The sequence below is a fragment of the Lethenteron reissneri genome, chromosome 22 (genome assembly GCF_015708825.2).
Source record: "Lethenteron reissneri isolate LAM-NWPU_2019-01 chromosome 22, ASM1570882v1, whole genome shotgun sequence".
NCBI classification, from domain to species: Eukaryota; Metazoa; Chordata; class Hyperoartia; order Petromyzontiformes; family Petromyzontidae; genus Lethenteron; species Lethenteron reissneri.
In genome coordinates, this window is record NC_083800.1 from 15,377,360 (window position 1) to 15,402,622 (window position 25,263).

The 25,263-nt window shown below is 51.2% G+C and overlaps 1 protein-coding gene across 8 annotated transcripts in view; it reads left to right on the forward strand.

Moving 5' to 3' along the window:
- Window positions 1-194: 194 nt before the first annotated feature.
- The window catches only part of LOC133345689 (TBC1 domain family member 14-like), a 32,335-nt gene continuing 7,266 nt past the window's right edge, over window positions 195-25,263 (forward strand). Inside the window, exons 1-10 of one of the 8 annotated variants that reach the window (XM_061556665.1) lie at window positions 195-442; window positions 1,194-1,406; window positions 4,295-5,244; window positions 6,281-6,407; window positions 17,282-17,400; window positions 18,492-18,574; window positions 19,871-19,988; window positions 21,632-21,738; window positions 22,229-22,309; window positions 24,714-24,826. In XM_061556665.1, the coding sequence (XP_061412649.1) occupies window positions 4,556-5,244; window positions 6,281-6,407; window positions 17,282-17,400; window positions 18,492-18,574; window positions 19,871-19,988; window positions 21,632-21,738; window positions 22,229-22,309; window positions 24,714-24,826 (1,437 nt within the window). In that variant the 5' untranslated portion in view covers window positions 195-442; window positions 1,194-1,406; window positions 4,295-4,555. Of the gene's footprint in view, window positions 443-1,193; window positions 1,407-4,294; window positions 5,245-6,280; window positions 6,408-12,664; window positions 12,684-13,021; window positions 13,261-13,827; window positions 13,901-14,063; window positions 14,083-14,945; window positions 15,020-17,281; window positions 17,401-18,491; window positions 18,575-19,870; window positions 19,989-21,631; window positions 21,739-22,228; window positions 22,310-24,713; window positions 24,827-25,263 lie in introns of those variants that run through there. The other 7 variants (XM_061556664.1, XM_061556663.1, XM_061556667.1 and 4 more) reach the window with 7 other exon arrangements.

A 25,263-nucleotide genomic window follows, 5' to 3' on the forward strand; every position in this document is an offset into this window, starting at 1 on the left:
CCGCCTCTCTTCCTCCGTCACCCGCGGCACCTGTTGACGTCTCGAGCCTCCTGCTGCTGTGGTGGTGGTGGTTGTGTTGTTGTGGTTGTGCTGCTGCTGTTGTTGTGGTTGTGTTGTGGTGGTTGTGCTGCTGTGGTGGTGGTTGTGTTGTTGTGGTTGTGCTGCTGTTGTGTTGTTGTGGTGGTTGTGGTTGTGCTGCTGTTGTGTTGTGCTGCTGCTGTTGTGGTTGTGGTTGTGCTGCTGTGGTTGTGCTGCTGTGGTGGTGGTTGTGTTGTTATGGTTGTGCTGCTGTTGTTGTGGTGCTGTGGTGGTGGTTGTGCTGTTGTTGTGGTTGTGGTGGTTGTTGTGCTGTTGTTTGCTCGTCCACTGCGCGGCTGCGTCTATGTGAGGCGATGAGGCCGACGCCGGGTACTGATCCGACACTTCTACTCCCACCCGAGTGGTGAGTCGTGATCGGGTCTGGGTGAGTGGTGAGTGGTTGTGGGTGAGTGGTTGTGGGTCGGACTGGGTGAGTGGTGATTGGGTCTGGGAGAGTGGTGAGTGGTTGTGGGTGAGGCAGACTGGGGTGAGTGGTTGTGGGTGAGGCAGACTGGGTGAGTGGTTGTGGGTGAGGCAGACTGGGTGAGTGGTTGTGGGTGAGGCAGACTGGGGTGAGTGGTTGTGGGTGAGGCAGACTGGGGTGAGTGGTTGTGGGTGAGTGGTTGTGGGTGAGGCAGACTGGGTGAGTGGTTGTGGGTGAGGCAGACTGGGGTGAGTGGTTGTGGGTGAGGCAGACTGGGTGAGTGGTTGTGGGTGAGGCAGACTGGGTGAGTGGTTGTGGGTGAGGCAGACTGGGTGAGTGGTTGTGGGTGAGGCAGACTGGGTGAGTGGTTGTGGGTGAGGCAGACTGGGGTGAGTGGTTGTGGGTGAGGCAGACTGGGTGAGTGGTTGTGGGTGAGGCAGACTGGGTGAGTGGTTGTGGATGAGTGGTTGTGGGTGAGTGGCGAGTGCCCCCGGGTTCGTTAGAGTGTGGTGTGAGTGTGGTCTGTGCATGGATGTGTGCGGTGCATGTGTGTGGTGTGTGTGTGGTGGATGTGTGTGGGGTGTGTGTGGTGCGTGTGTGTGTGTGGTGCGTGGTGCGTGATGGATGCATGAATGACACCAGCTATTGATGGGAGTGCATTCTGTCTTCTGCTGGGTCCCGGGCGGTGCAGGAGGTGTCTCGGCTGAAGGTCCCGGTCTCTAACGAGCACAAGGCATGTGGGAGGAGGACCCGGAGCTCACAGATAGATCCCCTGGGCATGACGGTTTCGCGCCCAAAGCTCCACACAGACGCATTCAAGAAACAATCGCTCTTCTGTCATCTCGCAGCCTAAGCCGATAACACCTGGTGTTCTCGCACAGTGTCCCGTAAAAGCACTAACCAGGTAAGATAACTGCTGAGCTTGCATACTCGAACATGATGGCGCGCTGTTAGAGTGATTTTGGTTATTTAACCTTGCGGAAGAGTAAACTCTACGAGATTGAATGAACGAACTGGTGATCGTGGGCCCTTTTGGGGCTGTGTTATGGTGTCTAACCCTAAGGTGCACGTTTTGTGCTTTAACCGCCTTGGCTCCATTGTCCTCGGCAGTGAGTGGCTGCATCCATTTGGAGATCGCTGAGGACAACACAGATGGGTATACGCATAGCCCATCAATGTACGCCTGTCAGGTTGCAAAAGAGAAATGTCTTGAACGTTAATCCAGTTCATATTCAGACGCGTCCGACAAGGAGGCGTGCGGTGTCCTGAGCCTGAGCCTTTCCTTCGACAGTGGGTCCTAGGGCAGGCGCAAGGGCCCACAAACCCAATCGGCTAAGCTCTGCACGGCCACACGTCGTGGGGTTCTCAGTCTGGGTCGACATAAAATCCCTTCCCTGCAGCTTAGTGGAAAGTAGGCCAGTGAGGAAAGGTCGCACTTGCTTCTCAGCTGTCACGATTCAGGATCACTATTTTATTTCAAGAATGGAAATTCAGAACCTCTAGTGGCGGCAAGGTTTTTAAGTTCTGTTTGTTATTTATTAATTAAAATATTTTATCCGGATCATTGGTTGAGATGGAACATCTCGCTTGCAAGGGTGTAAAGTGATATGCAAAGCCTTAAAGTGCAACAAGATAAGAAAATAATTCTTAGACACAATTATATGCATGTATTGTGAAACTTGATTTCCATGACTCGATGCATGGCTGCTTGTTTGCTTGAGTGGTATGCCACTGTGAGCTATGCGAGTAGTAATGCTTGTGTATAGGGGCTCATAGTGCCACAGGAGGTCGTGGGTTCGATCCCAACCCTGAAGCCTGCTGTATATTTGGAGTTTGCATGTTCTCCCCGTGGTCGCGTGGATTTTCTCCGGGTCCTCCGGTTTTTCCCTCCACATTTAGTAACAAGCGTTTAGAGTATTTGGCTGCTATAAATTTCCACATGCTAAGCCACTTAGTTGAGCTATCATTTCGTGGCCAGGTTGCTTCTGAAAAAGAGCTTCATAGTTCAGTGGGCCTTACCTGGTAAAATAGAAAATAGTTTTAGTTGAATTGCCCGAACCTGCTCCTCTACGGAGTGTTTATTCTGTCAGTGAAGCAAATCGAGTGATGCGTCAACGTTGTAACAAGCGGTGACACCTCGCCCCTTGGTGGATGGCTGTTCGCGTACTTTTGTTCAGTTGAGACCACAAACGGCTTGTGCCTTTAAGTTGCAACGTCTGGTTACTCGATCTGAACAGACCGGGTTTCCACCGGCTCGGGTTCCCAGCGAGCGGAGGGGGGGCGAGGCCTTCGGTTGCCGGAAGCCGCGTGATCTCCATGGGGCCGTTTTCCCTGACTGCAAAACTCCCCTCGTGCCGTTTGACGATCTTCCTTCTCGCCTACAGCAGCAGAACCTTGTTTAACCATATTTGTTGATCTCTTTATAAGAGTGGGTGGACCATTTTATCGTCAAACTAAAAAAACTAAACTAAACCATTTTTATTTATTCTACCAGGTTAGACCCACTCAGCTATGTATGTCTTTTTCAGAAGCGATTTGTCCACAAATGATAGCTCAACAAAGTGGCTTACGTGGAAATGTATAGCAACCAAATAATCTAAACGCATGTTTCTAAATGTGGAGGGAGAAACCAGAGGACCCGGAGAAAAATCCAAATATACAGTAGGCATCAGGGTCGGGATTGAACCCACAACCTCCTGTATACCAGGCGATGAAGTTAACATCTCCGAGCCACCGCGGCGCCCCAGTCACGAGGCAGCTTAGAGAGAGGTGGTGTGCGGTGAGTGCACGCCAGCACTGCAGAGGGCCCGGCCTCCTGGGTCTCCTGGCAGACGCGGCGGTTGGGCCAGGCGGCAGCAGCGGCACGTGTGGGCATGCTCGGCGTCGAGAGCACCTGCGAGCGGTTTGTGCCACGTCCAGGCATTAACCCCTCCATAGTCACTCGCTACGGCGTCCTGCGAGGGGGATTTGGTGGCACTTTGATACAGGATAGAGGTGTAAGAGAGTCACACGAGTCGTAGGGAGCGCTCTCCCCAGCCCCATCCACACATCGCACTCTCTATCTCCTCCTGCCCGTCCATTCTGACCCTTTCAGAAGGTTCTCCTCCCACTCTTCCTTTCCACCAACCCTGTACCTTGGTCTCTTCCTCCGCCTCGAACTGTCTTCTCTAGTTTCTCTTTCCCCTCCATATCTCTCTCCAAGTCCTCCCATGCTCCCTCCCCCTGGATGCTCCCTCCCCCTGGATGCGCCCCTAGCCGTCGTTATTTAATTAATTACTGCAGAGTGTTTTTCCACCGTTTAGTTGAAGGCAAATTTGAAATTGTGGATTTAATCAGTTCGTAATAATTACATAATTGTTTTTGTTTACCCAAGAAAGCGTCAAGACTTTTTCAGCAGGGTCCTGACACATTTTTGCAGTAGGGGGAGATGTCGTTATATGTAATCACACTTCCGTAATTTGCAGTTTAGTTGTTATGCATTGGGATGGTTTGGCCAACACCGGTTACATTGCGTGGTTTTTTTTATCTTTCGGAGGAAACCGGACAACTCGGAGGTATCCCATGCAGAGCAGGTGGAGAGAACATGCAACTCCACACAGGAAGGTGCCTGAGTTTGGACTCGAACCCAGGGCCCTCTTGTTGTGAGGCACCAGTATTGCCACTGCGCTGCTGCCGTGCTGCCCCGTCTGTGTTCAATACCGATGGAACTTGTGCTCTCGCCATATTGAAAACGCATTTAGTCGGCGATTTCGTCACTGTTTCTAACATTTGAATGTGCGATTATTGTTTCAGGATACATGATGGCAGTGACGGAACATTTGAAGAGAGCTTCATAAACGACACTCACCTTGTTTTATGCAGACACAACTGTTGTTCTTACACAGAAATGAAAGTATGGAATTGCGATTCAAGGGCATTGTATAACCACTGTGTTCACAACACATTAATCCTCGGAAAAAGTGGTTCTATGAACACAGCATCTTTTTACTTGCCCGTCCAACTGATTTCATTTGAAGACTGCATGCTCTCTTGAGTTCCGAGTGCGCTGCTGGCATGAATTTAAAGGCCGATGGGAACCACGAGGCAGCTCCTGCAGCGAACGGCCCCAGTTCTGTACAGACGTTGAGAACGATGGAGCTCAAGGGTCCGGTGGTCTCCGAGAGTCCTTGTGATGCTGCCGAGAAGACAGAGAAGACGAACGATGGAATCTCTGTCCCGGTGCTGCAAGTCGGTGACCCGGATGCCGCTCACCCCAGGTCGAGGGGCAAAACAAGTTCTCTTTGCTTGGGCCAGTCCGATGCAAGCGGCGCCTGCGCGGTCAGCGAGAGCTCTCGCAGCCTGCCGCCGGCGCCGTCGTTCGGCTCCGCGCGGTACGAGGCTGGTCACGGCGTGCGGCGCCCCTTGCCCGCGCCGCGACCCGGCTGCAACGGCGACCTGGGCGACGTCCCGGACGGGTTGCAGGGCTGGCACGGCAGGACGGATGGCCTGAGCCTGTCCAGCACCAGCACCGAGCTGTCGGGCAGCGTGAGCCTCTCGGACTTTTCTGGGATGCACCTGGACAGCGCCTCGAGCGCCATCGTGCCACTGCACACGGACGAGTCGATGTTCATGGACGTGAACCTACACGCGCGCAACAGCTGCGAGTGGGCTCCTGGGCAGAAGGCCGAGCCGCGGCCTCCCGGTGCCGAGCCGACGCACGCACCCCAGGGCAGCCTGCAGGGCCTCAGCGGATTCTTCTCCCGGTGGGTGTTCAATATAACGCATTCATCGGAAGCGCTACCTTCAAAGGAAAAGGCGAAGTTTCAGCCATTGGCATCTTCATAGCGCACAGAGAATTCAGAGAAACCATTTCATTCACACACCTTCTAAAACAGCTTTTCATTCTGTTGCAGCTCAGTGATCATAGATACAAAAATATTCTGTATGGAATTTTAACAAATGCCAAGGTGCCTGGATTCTGCTGGGTGGCAATTCTTGGGCCCAGACTCTGGGTGTCAATCCGGGGTAATCACCCAACATAAACCAGGCTCTCAAGTCGAGGATGTTGATTATGATACTTTTAATTGATGTCACGTATAAAAATACCCAAGCATCTCAAGATACTGCACAGGACTAACACTCTTCATATTTTGTTCCACGGTCTCTGTCATAGCCATGTTTCCGATCCCAGTGTCATGGCAGGTAATGTGCACTGGTTGAAACGTTATCGTTTAGGCACTATTGATGCGTTTCGTCTGTAAAATGAACAATAATAATAATCACAATCTGTTATATTAAAACTATGGCTTGTGAGAGGCTCCTCTGCCTTCAGACATGGTCAGTGCTGCACCAGGGCCTCCACACCCAGAACCGAGAGCCATTCAGCTACCACTCTCAGAACGACCGACCAATTGCCCATCTCCTACGACGATGACAGGGGTTGACATTTCAGAGTCATCTGTAGATAAACAAAAATCACATTACATTAACTCAATCACTGAGGCCTGGCCTAGCCCTGGTCTGCACAGTGCGAAGCCGCGGCTGCATCGCGCTGCACTGTGGACGCCGGGACCCACTGGCGCTTGTACTGTGAAGTGTGGCGTTCGGCGGAGGAGTTCACAAAACAGCAACAGTGACTGGGAGGCGGCCACAGGCTCCAGTGAGACCAGCACCGGGCACGTGGATTTGGATGGGCGTTGTGCAATATTAAATTCGTTGTTTCTCTGTTGTTATTTCCGGTTGTGTCTTGCGTGAAGTGGCGACGCAAACTGAGCATGGTGCGAATCTCTGTTCCCACAGGAGCTTGTTTGGGGCCAAGGTGCCGAGCTCCTCGGTGGGAGCGGGCCCGAGCGTGCCGGGGTGGAGGCTGTTCGGCAGGGTCCCGGTGCGCAGTGGCTCCAACCGCGACTCTCGAGCCATCCAAAAGGTACGGCGAGCGTGCGTGCACGTGCAGAGGCTACAAGCGCACGGCCTGGGACAGAAGTGGCCGGCCGTTTAAGAGTTGTCGTTTAAGATTTTATGTTTAAGGGGTGTGTTTAAGGGTTTATATATAAGGGTTGGCGTTTAAGGGTTGGCGTTTAAACGTTGGCGTTTAAGGGTTGGCGTTTAAGCGTTGGCGTTTAAGGGTTGGCGTTTCAGTGTTGGCGTTTCGCGGGATTTAAGTAGCCCTCCACGCGGTGGGTTGGACGGAGGCTAGGAGCACAGCAAGTGGGTTCTCATGCCCTTCTGTGCAAACCTTTGTTACACCTGGAATACCCCATAGGGAAACGCTGCTGAGTTACATAATGTCATTGAAATGCATTAACAAACCCTGCCGCATGCGGCTCTTTAAGGACTGATTCCTGACGTTATTTATTAAAGACCACCGTCTCATTCACGTGCATTTTAGCTCTTGAAATTCGAAAAAAATGGCTTCTTATTTTTGGTTGCCGACTCCTGTATTAGTTTATCATCAGGTCTTCATCTCTTCATCTCTTCTACCTGATGGACTTTCCCCCCTGGCACAGGGGAGGGCGTTGTGGATCCGGGTGATTCCGACATGCGGCATGGTCAGCAGTCCACCCCTTGGTAGGGTTGATGTGTTCGTACGCTCGCCCGGCAGTGCTTCCTGCCTTGAAAAGCAAAGGCCTGTGCATGTAGAGCCGGCTTTGCCAAACAAGAATGTGGCTACAGCACGTTTGGGGAAGGCTCTCACATAGCAGCAGCAGCAGCAGGGCGCACACAACTTGATGTGACGTCACGTGTTCAAATCGATCCACAACAAAATCGTTTTTTCATTTTCAAAAACCTCCATACCTTTGCCAAAATTTTTGGATGAACACCAATAATATTATTGGAACATATCCCTCCTGCGTGCACGCGCACGTGCAATTCACTGTAGAACTCGTGATCATGCCAGCCTCTGCCTACGGGGGCAGTATTTGTCGGCACCACTGCCTCTAGGCAGCCCGTCCCTGCGGCTCGCGCTCAGGGGGATGGGCTACAACTGCTAACGGGCAACACGGACGGCTGCGTGTGTGGGGAAAGCGCCGCCTTAGTTGGGTTTAAATGTGTGAACTGGCTTGCCGGGGCGATAGACTCGCAGGCACTCAGTGAGGTCACGTCACTCACTCGCGCCATTACCCACACCTTCACTCACCCACGCCGTAACTCACCCACACGTCACCCACGCCGTCACTCACACGTCACTCACCCACACGTCACCCACACCTTCACTCACCCACACGTCACCCACCCACACGTCACTCACCCACACCTTCACTTACCCACACCTTCACTAACCCACACCTTCACTAACCCACACATCACCCACGCCGTCACTCACCCACACATCACCCACGCCGTCACTCACACGTCACTCACCCACACGTCACCCACACCTTCACTCACCCACACGTCACCCACCCACACGTCACTCACCCACACCTTCACTCACCCACACCTTCACTAACCCACACCTTCACTAACCCACACATCACCCACGCCGTCACTCACCCACACGTCACCCACACCGCCACTCACCCACACGTCACCCACACATCACCCACCCACACGTCACCCACCCACACGTCACCCACTCCGTCACTCACCCACACGTCACCCACACCGCCACTCACCCACACGTCACCCACACATCACCCACCCACACGTCACCCACCCACACGTCACCCACTCCGTCACTCACCCACACGTCACCCACACGTCACCCACGCCGTCATTCACCCACATGCCACCGACACTGTCACTCACCCACAGGTCACCCACACTGTCACTCACCCACACGTCACCCACACCGTCACCCATTCACTCACTGCACATATAGAACTCACATATGTCTCTCACTCGCACTTCACTCAATTAACTCAATCACCACTGTGTGGTGAGTGCTCTGTGTGGCGAGTTCTGTGTGGGCGAGTTCTGTGTGGGTGAGTGCTCTGTGGGTGAGAGCCCTGTGTGTGGTGAATGCTCTAGCAAGTGTTCTGTGCGTGGTGAGTACTCTGTGTGTGGTAAGTAATCTGTGCGTGTGTGTGTGATTGCTCCGTGTACTTGTGGGTTGGGGTCTGCATTGTCAATGTTTGCACAGCTGCAAATCCAGCAACAGGGACACGCATACACACACAGGTGCCTGGCTTCTAACCTCTCTCCTCCGCTCTGTGGAGTCATTATGGCACGGAAAACTTAAAATGCATTTCCTATACAGGGTGATGACCACAGGTGACACCTTCACTGCATACGTGCAGTGTGGAAACTCACAGACTGATGATTAGTGCATCACTCCGTTGGGTAAGTGGTTAGCTGCAGCTACGTTCAAATATAACATCATGTGCAGTGTTGTAGCTATGCTTTTGCACCTGGCCAGTAATGCAGCACTGTGGAGGCATCGAGGGTTGGTGGATAACATTCGTAAAACTCCCAAACCCACTGGACGGTGAGATCGCCACCTTTCAGCGTGCCAGGGTATGATGGCAGTAGAGCAAGTGGGTTAATTTCCATCTGTATTCCATGTGTACAAGTGCAGGGGATTGAGTTACCCCCTTCGCAAGCGTGGGTCTTCTCCCGGTGTTCCGGTTTCCTCCCCTATGTATGGACACTCATTGATGGAGTTGACCAAACGTTCCAATATAGGACCACAGAGGTAGGGCAATTCCTCCCTTGCTTTTTTGTGGTTTCCTACGCCTCTGAATTTAATTAAACAAGTGCGTATTATAAATGTATTAATTTCTTTGACTTATGCAAATTATTTTGTATTATGTGACCTGCGTATAATGGCAATATTTTGAGGACCAATGTCGAGGTCTGCTAGCCGCGAGACGGCTTCAAGAGTTTTGCGATTCCTTAGTTGCAGGAGCGCAGACGACGGTAGTTTACTATATGGTGCACAGTTTTAGTTGCATGGCCACAATCACTCGCCCTCCTGCGGCTTGTCTTTAATCGATCTCTGGGGCTCTGTCTATGGGTTTAATGTACGGTCCACAGTTTGGGTTGCAGGGTGACAATCGCACTGCCGTGCTGTGGATTGTCTTTATTTTTCCATTCATAAAGGAGATGTACGCATTGGCCTGGTGATGGTCTCATGCGAGTAAGCTCATTGGCCTTCCAGCACTCGGGGGATGCTTCGCATTCAAAGCCTGGGCGTGCCCATGTCTTGTCTGTTGTCCTACATCATTGTATAACTGAATCAGAATATTTATTTATCCTGGAGGAAGCCAATGAGCTTTTGAAGCTCTTTTTTCACAGATGTCCAGTAGGGGGTGGGTCAGAAGGTTACATCAATACGAATGGGTTTGTGACTGGAATGTGAACGGTCTTTAATCTCCAGTCGAGTTGTGATGACCCATTGTCCGATGGACTGAATTATAATATTTTTTTAATACTTATAATGAGCTATTTATGCTACTTCAAACATGAGGTTGCCCTCACAGGTGCCATGAAACATCATTTATTTATTTTTCTATAGCGCTGCCCTTTATACGGGTACGGGGGTGATTGTCTTAGAGCGTTTTAAATCACATCTCATGTCAACACAATTCACGGTACTTTGATGATCAATACACCCGCAGTAATCATACCAGTCAACCCCTGATCAATGACTACCCTATTACAGACCAATTCAGACCTTATTGGTCACCCCGTGCCCTTATACATCTCAACGTTCATCCTACAAAGTCCCATCACAAGGGAGAAACACAAATAGACAAAACAAATGTTTGTCCATATTGAAACGGCTGTACGCCGTATGGAGCTGAAAACTAAATTTCCCTGTGCAAGAATAGGGCAAAGCGTACAGCTCTGAGTAATACAGACCCGCAGTAATAACCAGCCCTGGCCACGGTGTTCAAACCGCAAACCTTTGCAAGGAGCGGTGGTGAACGCGTTACCGCCCTCGACATGGATTTGCCTGAGGTTCTCTGTGAGGCTCCTACAGACAGCATCAGCTGGTTGCCCCGGGGCCTCTGTGTCGCTCCTACAGACAGCATCAGCTGGTTGCCCCGGGGCCTCTGTGTCGCTCCTACAGACAGCATCAGCTGGTTGCCCCGGGGCCTCTGTGTCGCTCCTACAGACAGCATCAGCTGGTTGCCCCGGGGCCTCTGTGTCACTCCTACAGACAGCATCAGCTGGTTGCCCCGGGGCCTCTGTGTCGCTCCTACAGACAGCATCAGCTGGTTGCCCCGGGGCCTCTGTGACACTCCTACAGACAGCATCAGCTGGTTGCCCCGGGGCCTCTGTGAGGCTCCTACAGACAGCATGAGCTGGTTGCCCCGGGGCCTCTGTGTCGCTCCTACAGACAGCATCAGCTGGTTGCCCCGGGGACTCTGTGACACTCCTACAGACAACATCAGCTGGTGGCCCCGGGGCCTCTGTGGGGCTCCTACAGACAACATCAGCTGGTTGCTCCGGGGCCTCTGTGAGGCTCCTACAGACAACATCAGCTGGTTGCCCCGGGGCCTCTGAGGCTCTTACAGACATCATCAGCTGGTTGCCCCGGGGACTCTGTGACACTCCTACAGACAACATCAGCTGGTGGCCCCGGGGCCTCTGTGGGGCTCCTACAGACAACATCAGCTGGTTGCCCCGGGGCCTCTGAGGCTCTTACAGACATCATCAGCTGGTTGCCCCGGGGACTCTGTGACACTCCTACAGACAACATCAGCTGGTTGCCCCGGGGCCTCTGAGGCTCTTACAGACATCATCAGCTGGTTGCCCCGGGGACTCTGTGACACTCCTACAGACAACATCAGCTGGTTGCCCCGGGGCCTCTGTGACACTCCTACAGACAGCATCAGCTGATTGCCCCGGGGCCTCTGTGGGGGTCCTACAGACAGCATGAGCTGGTTGCCCCGGGGCCTCTGTGTCGCTGCCTACAGACAGCATCAGCTGGTTGCCCCGGGGACTCTGTGACACTCCTACAGACAACATCAGCTGGTGGCCCCGGGGCCTCTGTGTCGCTCCTACAGACAGCATCAGCTGGTTGCCCTGGGGACTCTGTGACACTCCTACAGACAACATCAGCTGGTGGCCCCGGGGACTCTGTGACACTCCTACAGACAACATCAGCTGGTGGCCCCGGGGACTCTGTGACACTCCTACAGACAACATCAGCTGGTTGCCCTGGGGACTCTGTGAGGCTCCTACAGACAGCATCAGCTGGTTGCCCCGGGGCCTCTGTGATGCTCCTACAGACAGCATCAGCTGATTGCCCCGGGGCCTCTGTGATGCTCCTACAGACATCAGCTGGTTGCCCCAGGGCCTCTGTGATGCTCCTACAGACATCAGCTGGTTGCCCCGGGGCCTCTGTGGGGCTCCTACAGACAGCAGCTGATTGCCCCGGGGCCTCTGTGGGGCTCCTACAGACATCAGCTGGTTGCCCCGGGGCCTCTGTGGGGCTCCTACAGACAGCAGCTGATTGCCCCGGGGCCTCTGTGGGGCTCCTACAGACATCAGCTGGTTGCCCCGGGGCCTCTGTGGGGCTGCTACAGACAGCAGCTGATTGCCCCGGGGCCTCTGTGAGGCTCCTACAGACAGCATCAGCTGATTGCCCCGGGGCCTCTGTGTCGCTCCTACAGACAACATCAGCTGGTTGTCCTCGCTGATCCATCGCATTCCAGTCTGGCACCAGTCGCCTGTTAACTCGCCCGCCCAGTCTCCACCGTGGCAAGAAGGAAGTCCTTGCAGCTGATATTCATCCCAATGTTTTAAGTGTCCATGTTATTTTTCATATTACCGATTGTCCGTTTGTAGCAAATGTTCGCACCTCCGAGTAGCACGTTTGGCTACGTACCGTGCGAAAGAAGTTCAACATACCTGCACGCGTTAAGACTGACGCGTTAGCACAGCTCGGCAGTCAGCGTGTTGGGAGTTACATTCACACACACACAGCCACTCTGCTCCTTGCAGATCGCGTCATGACGCCTGCTTTGATCTCTTCACATTCAGCCTGGGCCACCACCACCACGGCAGCAGCAGCAGCAGCCATAAGCCTCGTCTCTCTCGCTCGTGTTTCATTTGATTTCGTGTTTAAGACATTACAGCAATCGGCCGGCCTATAACCTCGTGATAACAACAACAACAACGCAGAGAACCTTCGGCGCGTGTTTACGTCATCACAGTAGCGCGCAACAATTCCCAGCGAATGGATCACAAAGTTGAGCATGACGTGGTTTGAGGGCGAGCAGTGTGACGAGGGGAAAATGAAGTGGTGAGGGTGAGTTGTGGTGAGCGGTAGTGGTGAGGGTGAGTTGTGGTGAGCGGTAGTGGTGAGGGGGAATTGTGGTGAGCGGTAGTGGTGAGGGTTAGCGGTGGTGGGGAAGAGCGGTGGTGGTGAGTGGTGGTGAGGGGGAGTGGTGGTGAGGGGGAGCGGTGGTGGTGGTGAGGGTGAGTGGTGGTGAGTGGTGTTGGTGGTGAGTGGTGGTGAGGGGGACTGGTGTTGGTGGTGTTGGTGGTGAGTGGTGGTGAGGGGGAGTGGTGTGGTGGTGGTGGTGAGTGGTGGTGAGGGGGAGCGGTGGTGGTGGTGAGGGTGAGTGGTGGTGAGTGGTGGTGAGGGGGACTGGTGTTGGTGGTGAGTGGTGGTGGCTGCGCTGTTCGCGCCACTCGAGGCAAGTGGCGGCGCCGTGAGGCTGCAGCTGCTGCCGCGGGCTCTCAGTGAGTGAGCGAGAGGCTCCTCTGAGTGAGTGAGAGACGAGGGGGGAGCCGGCGGATGGCGGCGACCTCGCGGCGCGGCCTCTGAGCCATGGCCGGCACGGGCAGACTCCGCGCGGAGCCCCGCGCCGCCTCGGCCCACGGTGAGCGGCGTCTCCCCCGCACGCGTACAGTGCGACTGGTGTACAGTGCGGTGTGTGTACCGTGAGACTGGGGTACAGTGGGCACGTGTACAGTGAGACTGGTGTACAGTGCGGTGTGTGTACAGTGCGACTGGTGTACAGTGCGGTGTGTGTACCGTGAGACTGGGGTACAGTGGGCACGTGTACAGTGAGACTGGTGTACAGTGCGGTGTGTGTACAGTGCGACTGGTGTACAGTGGGCACGTGTACAGTGTGACTGGTGTACAGTGCGACTGGTGTACAGTGCGTTGTGTGTACCGTGAGACTGGGGTACAGTGGGCACGTGTACAGTGAGACTGGTGTACAGTGCGGTGTGTGTACAGTGCGACTGGTGTACAGTGGGCACGTGTACAGTGTGACTGGTGTACAGTGCGACTGGTGTACAGCGCGGCTGGTGTACAGTGCGACACATGTACAGTGCGGTGTGTGTACAGTGCGGTGTGTAGGTAATCACGTGTACAGTGCGCGTTGTGTACAGCGTGCCGTCAATACAGTCGATTGGCACGATAATATTCGTACGGTGCAAAAGAAGTTCCACTCCCAGTCCTCGGCGCGGCAGTTCGTGGCGCTGCGCTACGAATCCCGCTCACGGCCAACACCGGTGACGATTATGTGAGCGTGTCCTGGGCCTCCCCTAGGTGGACTCGGCATCAAATGAGTTACTGGTGCGGTGTGTAAACATGGCCACTGGGGTGACAAAGGCGGCCGGGCGTGGTGTTGAGAACAGCGCTTGCCCCAACAGTGTGTCCAGGCTACACGGGGGATGTTTGCGAGGACAGTTCGGTGTGTAAAGTGTCTGTGTGTGGTTAGTCCAGTGCGAGTATGCAGTACACCTAGCCTGGCACAAGCACCATGGTCATTCGTCCGAATTTTATTTCGAACTTCTTTTCGTGCTTATTTGCCCTTCCTCCGTACCTCCGATTCGCACCGTTGGCTATGTACGTTGCGAAATAAGTTCAAAATAGGTGCATACAAGACTCATGGCATTTGAAGAAAGAGCTGTCAACTGATAATTCCATCCTCATCGCTTGAGCTCTGTGAAATTAGCCGCAGTGTGCTGCAGTGTCAGGACGTGTAGGCCCACGCGTTGCTTAATCTGTAGACTTTCTTTCACGAGCTGAAAAGCCAAGTGAGACCCCAAGTCTCTCCTGCTGTGGTGACCTGGGTCAACACGGGCCTCACAACACACAGCTGAGACCAAACAGGAGAGAATGTAAAGCAGAGTGCAAATGACTTGGACAAATGCAGAAACAACCATGATCGGCATCTGTGCTCAAAGTTTCCGAGAAAAGTATCTAGTTTATCGTCTCGGAGAGATGAGAAATGTAGAAATTATCAGGCATTTCTGGAAAATCACCTGATCGCGAGAACGAGGAGCTTAGTCCATGTTCCCGTAGTCGGCCACGTTTTCCCTGGTTTCACCGGGACGGGGCGGTTATATTCACGTGGGCATTGCTGTGCAGAGTATTTTTCCAGTTCTGCAGCTATGGTTTTGGATCTTAAAACAAAAGAGCAACTCATTTCGGGTTCTATAAAAGACCGTGTTCTGTCCAAACTTCCAGTGAACTGAGTACGAAGTCTTTGTATGCCTCCTCTGCGCATGTGTACATCTCTTGTGTGTGTTCTCTCCTTTCCCACTTTCCTAGGTGACTCCAGCTGGCTGGAATCCCAGAGCCCGTCGGACTCAGTGTCTCCTATATTAACTTGTTGTGGGTTTAAGGCATGTCAAACGACCCCCCCCACCCTACCCGGCCCTCTTAGCATGCCCCTGTTGCCATCACGCCGACCCCTCGCGCTCTCTCGGAGAGTGTGCCTCGAGGCAGAGCAGCCTTGCACCTCGGGCCTGTTGCCTCAACCAATTGCTTTTCGTGGTTCACATTCGTCTAACACTTGGTGGTTGTGGTTTTGTGTAAACTATATGTTCTTGCTCAATGCATGTGTTTCATACTCGCCTTTTAGTTGCATGTGGTTTTGGTTTGCTTAGTTCCACTGCAAACACAATGGTAACTCGCACAAGGCTGTTAAGTTTTGCATGAAGAGGAAAGAGCCTTTGCGTCGGCTCACCTGGCGAGTTAAGGAACCTGAATTCTCCTCATTCCCAGTGCACGCTTGGCCATGCTGGATATGCCCACGTTAAACCCACTGACATGGTGCGAATTTATTCAGTGTGTTACGTGGCGTGACAGTAATTTACACGCAGAGAGTAGACGACGTTTAGCTGCAGCCAATAATTATTTAGCTTTCAGGGTGCCTGCTGTGTGACGTTTCGGCAGCGTGGTCTTTTGAAAGTGCCGCACCAGCGGATTTAAGTGCATGCTGGCCAATGACACGGCGCAGCGGTACCGCGTTCGGTGCTCGTAGCAGAGGTTGACAGTTCCAATCCAGCAGCCACCCTGGTTAATACTGCAGTATTTAACAACACAAAAATGCTCTGTCAGCTTAACAGCATACGTTAAAGATACCCTGCCGTCATTCGCGAGTCTCGGCCATTGTATCCCATCATCGTGGTCCTAATTTGCTAAATTCAAAAAATTACCCGAAAATGACTCCATTTGAATAGACAAAGTACTTAACGCTACCTACTGTGAAAACTTGGCAGGACCCTCCACAAAAAGTAATGAAACTCAGTGAGGCTTTCCTAGGTAAATAAGCTTAATAATAAAAGTATAATAATGTAATATTTTGCCTATTACAATTTTTCATCAAGTCTTGCAAACATATGTGTAGCCCAATGGACTTTTACCTGGCTCGCAGTGCTGCCAATGTAATGGAGCTCCATCCAAGGCTTATTTGAGAGTTCGGTCACACGTTGACCGAATTAAATATACATTTGCATGCTAACTCCGAATGGCAAGCAAGGTTAGTTTTGTTTAGTTAGCTTGTGAGATGAATATGAAAGAAAAGTCACCACATTTGCCATCACAGTCGAACTCCATGAATCCTCGGTGATGGGGTGGAACTGCTCATAGATCCTGTAACCGCGGCGACCACAGATTACCCCGAAATCTGCGCCGGAAAGATTAGCCGTGGTGCGGCAGTGTGCCACAGATTTAAGGAGCTTTTAGTTTCTGCATTGTCAGTCTCTGTGTCTCCGTTTGTTTCTCCCGTTTGTGGACTGGACAGTATGAAAATGTTGAGTTCGACTATAATGACAACATACAAGTGTGGCTTAAGAAAGCATTGGCTGTACAAAAGAGACCACAGCACACTTACAGAATGGCAACACCTTTACACACAGCAGAGCAGAGCTGCAACAACTGTGCCAATACTACAGCCATTACGTAAAGCAGGCCAATCGCACAGAGCAGTGGTTTCCAACGATTCTGCTCCCATGGACACAGTCGGCCCTTCAAACCGTGTTTGGCGGACCACTGTGCAGTCGTGGTAAATTGGTGTTTAGTGAAAGAAGTCTTGTCCGCAAGAGTTCTGCAGACCACTTCCCATGGTGCTACGGAGCACCAGTGGTCCTTGTACCACAGGTTGGGAGCCACTGCCAACAATATGATTACCAAACCGTGCTCCTAATGATTAATGACTGCAATATCTACTGTGTGACACGGAGTAAATACAGCGATGTGTCAAATAGAGGATATAATTTTGTTAACATACAATCTCTACTATGTCAGTTGCATGATACAACCTGTGGAGTCAAAACAGCACCACTGCTACCATGCTCTTGCCATTCACTGCATGGTGAGAAAGGGAGCGAGGGAGGAGGGAACAAGCAAGTGAGAGAGAGAGAGTAAGAGAACGAGGTAGAGGGTGAGTGAGCGAAGGATGGGGCTAGGGAGGGAGCGAGCGAGCGAGTGAGTGCGCGCGCGAGGGAGGGATCGAGTGAGCGAAGGATAGAGCCAGGGAAGGAGCGAGTGAGTGAGAGGGCGAGTAAGTAAGAGATGGAGCTAGGAAGCGAGTGAGTGAGAGGGCGTGTGAGCGAGGAGGGAGGTGTGGTTGAGGAGCTCACGCCGCCTGCACCGTCCTACAGGAGTACGAGGATCGTGCGCGACGCTCGTCAGCGGTGCTGTCAGGGCCACCGGTGGTGAGGAGGCCCCTGGAGTTCGAGCCCCTGTCCACGACGGCGCTCATCCTGGAAAACCGCCCCGCGTGAGTGCGCGGCTGCCGCCACCGCGTCCCAGCAGAACCGCTCGGGGAGACGCAGCCTATGACGTTCACAGCTCGTCGTTAAGCTTACAAAAATAACGTTTATATTTCATGAATGCTTAACGATGTCGCAGTGGCTGCACTCTAGAGCCATTGTGATGCGTGTGAATTAAGTTTAAAATCCCTGCCGGCCATCCCGAAGTGTTCATGAGCCAAGAGCTATTTAGATTTTGGTTTGAGTCTCGAGGTAGCAAATGTGATCTCAGAGTCAGAAGCGTGTGGTTACAAATTAAGAATACCAATGTCCTCATGGGCTTTAGTTTGGATTGGTCTCTTTCATTATTCCTGCATGACACCATCCTCAGCTCGGTAGCTCGTGAGGGGCGAAGGGTCGCAGAGGCCAGACCTTGCATCTGCATGTCTCTGGCAGCGGCCGGCATGGGGCCCAAGTGCCCATGCACACCTCTCTTGGCTTGTGTGATATCTCTGAGACTGTTGCCTATGATTTTCTGATTGTGTTGGCTTTCCCTTCGTAGCCAAGTGCAGTTTGGCACCATGGTGGCGAGATGTTACCTACCGTGCCTGGTATACAGGAGGTCGTGCGTACGATCCTGACTCTGATGCCTGCTATATATTTGGAGTTTGCATGTCTCTCTCTCTCCACGTGGTCGCGTGTATTTTTCTGCATGTCCTCTGGTTTTTCCCTCCACATAAAAAAATACGAATTTAGAGTATTTGGCTGCTATAAATTTCCACATGATAAGCCACTTCACACCTCCGATTAGCATGGTTGACTACGTACGGTGCGAAAAAAATGCAACACACATACATACTTGGTTGAGCTCTCATTCGTGGCCAGGTTGCTTCTGAAAAAGAGCTGTATTGCTGGTAAAATAAAAAAATTATATAAAAAGTTTAGTTTTACTTCCATCATGGGTGTATTCCCCCAATCATTCCCGTCATTAGTGTTGTCAGCGACGATGATAACTGCGGTCATGACTCGTGATTACAGCTCCCGAATGCGATGTGGCATGATTGTGCGTCGCGTTCCTTGATGCTGTGTTGGGGGCCGCCACATGCGTGTCTATCCTCAGTCACCTCCCCGCCAAGCCCCCGGACGAGGCAGAGAGACACCAGCAGCTGTACGATGAGATGGTGCTGCAGGCCAAGAAGAGAGGTGGGGCGTACATTGGAACTCGTGAACCTCTTGGTTGTGTATAACATTTACATTTTTTTTACATTTTTATTCCATTCATGTATACAGTAATTCCTCATTTGATGCGGTCGATGCATTTCTGAGAAAAGTGCCGAGTTAAACGAAAAAGCGTTTAGCGAGGAATCACTGTACTGATCACGTATGCACTGTAAATCAGCCTGTAGTCATCACATGGTGGGAGAAATAACTGAGATTAGGGTACGACGCCGCGCACCGTATCATTCCGCTTACTGTATTACACCACTCAGCTGCGCAGCTCGAGAAAGCAGTTGTCGACCACTCAGAAACCGCGTTCTAATGGGAAAATGTTTCCGAATAGATGAACTGGATGATAGCGAAAATGCGTTGTGTGAAAACGCGTTAAGTGAGAACTTACCGTACACCACGCAAAGTACACACTCTATTCGACAAGTCTATTCACCAGTGAGTTTGGGTTCATGAATTGTGACAAACCGGTGCTACGATGTAGGAGTCGATTCCTAATTGACTGAATTTCAAGATAATACTACTCACTGTCTACAAGGTTCTCCATGGACTCACCCCTCTCCTACCTCTCCCCTCTCATCTCATTCTACTCCCCTCCACACACTCTCCCCTCTCATCTTACTCTACTCCCCTCCACGCACTCTGCTACCTCTCCCCTCTCATCTCACTCTACTCCCCTCCACGCAATCTCCTACCTCTCCCCTCTCATCTCATTCTACTCCTCTCCACACACTCTCCTACCTCTCATCTCACTCTACTCCCCTCCTCGCACTTGCCTCCCTCTCCCCTCTCATCTCATTCTACTCCCCTCCACACACTCTCCTACCTCTCCCCTCTCATGTCACTCTACTCCCCTCCACGCAATCTCCTACCTCTCCCCTCTCATCTCACTCTACTCCCTGCCACGCACTCACTTACCTCTCCCATCTCATCTCACTCTACAAAATTACTGTTTATGGACTGCATCTTGACATGCAGTTCCATCTCAAGACAGTCAAAAGCTTGGGTTTCCTCCAGGCTCCCCACTTACCTCCACAAATATACTCCTCGTGGAATTGCCCATTCATCCCAAACAAGCTTGAGTCTTTGAGACTCCTTGAGGCTTTCCTCGGTAAATTTGTGCGAATGTGTTTATTGTTTCTGTTCCTTTCATGGTAATGTAGAGTGTGTGTGTGTGAAGCAACGGGAAGTTTTCCAGTGGTGTGTCCTTGGAAAAGCAGCCGCATGGACTCCTGCTGTGGCTCTCCGGGGCTCGCTGTCGGTCGTGTGCAGAGGTACGAGAAATGCAGAGGCGTAAGAAGCAGCTGAAGGAGCGGTGCAAGCAGGAGGAGAACATCTCCATCTCGGTTGCCGTGTGGAACACGGAAATTCTGCCCCACTGGGACCGCACGTGAGTTCCCATGACACCCATCCCGCCATGCTGTGATGTTACAGGAAACCGGAACGATCACATGGGTCTGCTCACCGTGACACTGCTGCTCTCACTGCCCCTGTACCGAGGGAACAAATAGACCTTGGTCGCAGCGATAGCCAGGTCGGCAGATACCTTTATTTTTTGTTAATTAGGCACCTTCGATGTGGTACGTGGTACAATAAAGCCGAGAGGTGTAATATTATAATTACTCAGGTTAGAGTGGAGCGCTGCATATTGTGTGGGTTCAATCCTAATATAGGGTGTATGGGCTTCGACCACGTGTTTGAAATGAGAGGGATAGTGAAGTGGCACAGGATGAGCCGGTTCTGGGTTTGGCAGGGGATAAAGGAATTGAGGAGCCTCATTCAGGTCGCCAATTCATTCGGCATGCAGCATGCACCGAGTGAAATAATTAGCTGCGGAACCCATGCGGCAATATTCAGAACAGGTGCAGGGCTAAATTTCATCAGGAAATTAACCTATGGACTGTGCCAAACCTAGCCCAAGTTTCATATGTATTGGAACCCCCTCTCACGCAATTGAGAGGCGAGATGAGACCACAGCAGCAGGACACCAGCCACTAGCAGGTCTGCCCAACATCCAGCCAGCAGTGGAGAGAGGAGCCGACCACAGAGAACAGTCATGTTGAATGCTTGGCCATCTGCTCGGGGAGCAGAGGCACATTTGATGATGAGAAAACGCTTCAGCAGTGGGGCGAGCGCAAGGAGGCCACCTTGAGCGCCATCCTGTGGAGGAAAGCAGCGGTGCGAACGGGGCAGCTGAGTACACAGAAGCCAATAATCTGCTGCCATTGTCCGACTTGTGCCGTTAAGTCCAATATTGTACTGTTGAGCGTGGTGATTGTGGTACTGTGAATGAGAAGGGGTGCTTGGGGATTTCTGTGTACTGCATCTCACAATAAGTACACTGGTGAGGTGGTTTAATATTGGCCACTTAGAGTTCGTGATCGTGAGGAGTGCCATCTACTGGAGTGGAGAGGTGTGAGGGGATGTCTGATAACAGGGGCGTTGGAAGGCTGAGTGGTCTCAACAACTCCCAGAACCCTGAAGACGAATCATGAACTTTATTTACTATGGAGAAATCTGATGAGCTATGAAGCTCTTTTTCATAGATGTTCAGGGTAAAAATCACGAAAGTGCGAAATCCAACGGGCCTCGCACTACTGTGACAGAGTGGGAACTTCCTCATATCTGGACGAAGAAGCAAAACAGCATTAAGTGCCAACGGTGGCCAAGATAGCCCTATCCCAGAGTCCGGGAATGCGCTTGGACATTGATGCGAGTGGGTACATGTTTGTATGTTACTATTTATAAGATACCGTGTGTGAGACTTGCTGTTCGAAGTTGTGGAAGCATATCGGGTGACTGACCGTTTAAAGACAATCAATTCTAGTAATGCTTCGCCTCAGGTGAAAGGTTGCCTCGTTCTCACACGACTAAAACCATCATATGAGCACTCGTGACCTGGCTAACCAAAAATGTCATAGCGACACCGGCAACGGTCTATATAGTTAGCGACTACGTCACACGGTGCCAGCATTACAAACGAAGCGAATGTGAGACGTTGGTGATGTTAACGTGAGAACGCTCTACATTTAGGAGGCAGACCCGGAAAGCCAAGGACCTCTGGTGGCAAGGCATCCCTCCCAGCGTGCGGGGCAGAGTGTGGAGGCTGACCATCGGCAATGAGCTCAACATCACACACGGTCAGCGGCATGCCGTGCCTGCACACTGGCATGCCACATCCTCTGCCGCACTCTCACTGCTGTGGCGGCCACGTGGTTCCACACACGCCCCCCCCCCCCAGTACCGAACCACTGATGTCAGTATTCTGCACAAATATAACTGAGAGACTTGCGGGTCAGAGCTCTGTTATTATTGCCGATGGAGAGAAGTGCGGGACTGGACTGTGAGGCATGGCCGTGTGAATAACGGTGGAACAATGCAATGATTTAGAACATGCTTTTACAGGATATGGCCGTTATAAATTTGCACATGATAAGCCACTTTGTTGAGCGATCATTTGTGGCCAGGCTGCTTCTGAAAAAGAGCTATATAGCTCAGTGAGCCTTTCCTGATAAAATATAAATAGTACATTTATTTTAAAATATAAATCTTCAATCTGCCGATGTGTGAATCGAGAGCCCACTCTTTGACGGATCTCTAAAAAGCACGTGTCCTCTCCGCTCGTTTCAGAGCTGTACGAGATCTTCCTTTCTCGAGCAGAAGAACGGTGGAAAAGCTTCAGTGAGACGAGCTCCAACGTTGAAGCTGAAGGTAACCATAGAATTCACCAAGAGGGCATTGGAAACCTCAGCCTTGCTGGCGCTCCTAACACAGGGAATTGGGAGTTTTCCCTCTCGCCCAATGCCAATGCATTGAGAGAGGCCAGGATTAGGGTTTAATTTAATGGTCCCAGGTTATTTCGTTACATTGGTGGCAAAATACAGTCCAGCCAATTACAGGGCATGGACCCGAACATGGACGGAATCGCCACCAAAGTTGTGCATTGTTTATGTTTCAGTGCCACAAATCTAACAAGTGAAGGAGTACAAATACTTGGGGTCCATCACCAACTCTAAATTTAAGTTTCACTCCATCTTTGCTTACATTTAAAGAAAATGAAGGTTAAAAGTGGCTTCCTATACAGGCATAAGGACTGCATGCCGTCTATGCTAATTTTAGATATGGTAAGAGCAACAATACTTCCAATGTTTATTGCCATGATTTACTTCATCAGTTTGCTTCTGAGGTTTGCATTAAAGAAGCTAAACTCAATCGACCAATTCAGGTCTTAGCTTTGCTCTGGATGCTCTCTTCAGTACCCACCATTGTGACAATTACATTGGTTCATCTTGAAACTGTCTCTGCCCATAGAAACATCCCACTGGGCTCTGTTTATTTTAAAGGTCCTCTTGGATAAATCTGATAAATACTAGATGGATCAATTGACCCTGAAAGAAAATAAACTAAGCCTAAAAAGCTCCTCCGACTTACTCTTAGAAACCCCCCAGGTTCGATTCGGTCTGCAGTAAAAAGGTCCTTCTCGGTGGCTGCTCCCTCGTTGTGAAATCGCTTTCATGTTAGCTTTGGGAATTAAATTGTTGATGACCGTGAGACAGTTACGTTCATTCTTCAAACTCAAGTTCCTTGATAGGTGTAGCCGTCGTCAATAATCGTCAGAGATGTGTGAGCTGGAGCTTATTTGGAGCATAAAATTCCGGTTGCTCATTGTGTTTATTTGTTAATGAATTTTTTTTTCCTTTTATTTTTGTTCACAAAAGAATCTAGTCTTGTTATTTACTTTTGACATTTTTTCATTGGTTCCCACTTCCTGTAGCATGTAAAGCACATGCACCAATACTCACTGTTTGTATCATGACCTATGTAACCATGATTGTAACTCAGATCCGTACTGTGGTAGTAACATTTGTGTAATTGCAGAATGTAATAAATAAAATAAATCTAATATAAATAATCACAACCACAATTGAACCTTATGCCGGTACTCCGGGGTACCATTCCCGCACAATGTCCGTGATGCAGTCGTTTTTAGTCTGCTGATTGTCGGCGATGCGGCAATCGACTCATCTCGGCGAGCTGTACATGATGCATTATTCAAAGTTTAACTTTTCGATAACGGATTTTTTTATGCTAATGTTTGACGATTCGACATCGTGGAGTAGTACTGATTTCGGATTTATTGGTACCCCATTCGCGGAGTTAAGTAACACCCCTGGAAAAAATAGTGTCCCAGAAATAAAATATTTAATTGCCTCGGCCATTTTGTATTATTTGGTACTCCGGGGTATCGCCATGAGGATCAATTATCCCCTCCACTCACAGGTCTTGCCTCCCAGCGGTAGAGGCACCAGTGGCTGCATTTCCATGTCTTTGGTCCACAGCATATGTTTGTCAACATTCTATTAACATTTGGAAAAAAATATAAAAAACTGTACTTTTGGAAAAGCACAGTCAGTGCCACGAATAAACCCGTAAATTAGACTTGAGATGATTTAAAATGTGAATGTTAATGGACGAGACAGACCAAATGCAAATTAGGAGGGTGGTAGGGTGGTGCTTTGGTAACGCTTGTGTCACACAGCAAGAAGGGCCTGGGTTCGATTCCTAACCCAGGCTACTTTCTGTGTACGCTGTGTAGATTCTCCCCCTGCTCTAAATTGATATCCTCCGGTTTCTCCAGTTTCCTCCAATAGCTAAAACATGCTGAAACGGTATCTGCAAATTACTCTTGGGAGTAGACACGGTGACATCGCCCTCTGGATTTGAGACTCGCTAAGACTTCCCTGGGTAAACAAGCGTCACATTCACCCTTTCCTGTTCCGAGACGTCTGCAATTTGCAGGGTGGGGCCCCGTTCACCGCTGAATCTCGGAACATGCAAGCGGTTAGCGTTAATTGTATTTAGAGAGGCATGGTGCCGTTGTTTTTTTAAGACATTGTGCTGACCGCATAGGACTGTAGCAACATGACCGCACTCTACGATAGCTGGCGCCAAACTGCTACACGCCCTCCCACATGGCGTTGTGGGAGCCTCGGTAGCGATAAAGTTATTTTATTTTAGTTTTCCTTCCGGTTCCGCTCCAATGACGTACGTGTCCATGAAGATGTTATAATTTCATTGGGAGGCGTTGATGCACTGTGCTGCGGGGGTGGTGCAGAGGCTGCTGCTGCTGCTGTTGCTGCCACAGCGGAGGCCGACCGGGAGGCCAGCCTGGAGCTCATCAAACTCGACATCTCGCGCACCTTCCCCACGCTCTGCATCTTCCAGAAGGTGCGTTTCCTCCCAGGCCGCCCCCAATGCCCGATAAAATAAGCGATTGCCTTCTGGGGCCAATAGCCGCACGCAAAGACATGGAGAATCTCAACCGCTACCTTAGGTTTCAGCGACATTTTAACTACTGTCTCCACCTGCACACAATTGGTCAACTGTGTCCAACTTTTGTCGTAGGGCGAGAATGTCTCTGGTTGTTTGACCGCTCAGCTAGCGCTGTTGTCCCCAGCCGTTGGTGGCGTCCCTACTGAGCAGGGAACGTGCAGTTTTGGCTCTGCCAGATGTCGTCTCTTGGCGGTCAACAGAAAGCATTTGCTGGTGCACAAAGAAGCACGAAGTTTATATAAATAAAAAACTGAGCTACAAAAATTTGCATGCGCATCGCAGTACTCAGCCCTTCGGGAATCGGTGTAGTTGTTTTCCTCGGTAAGAAAACT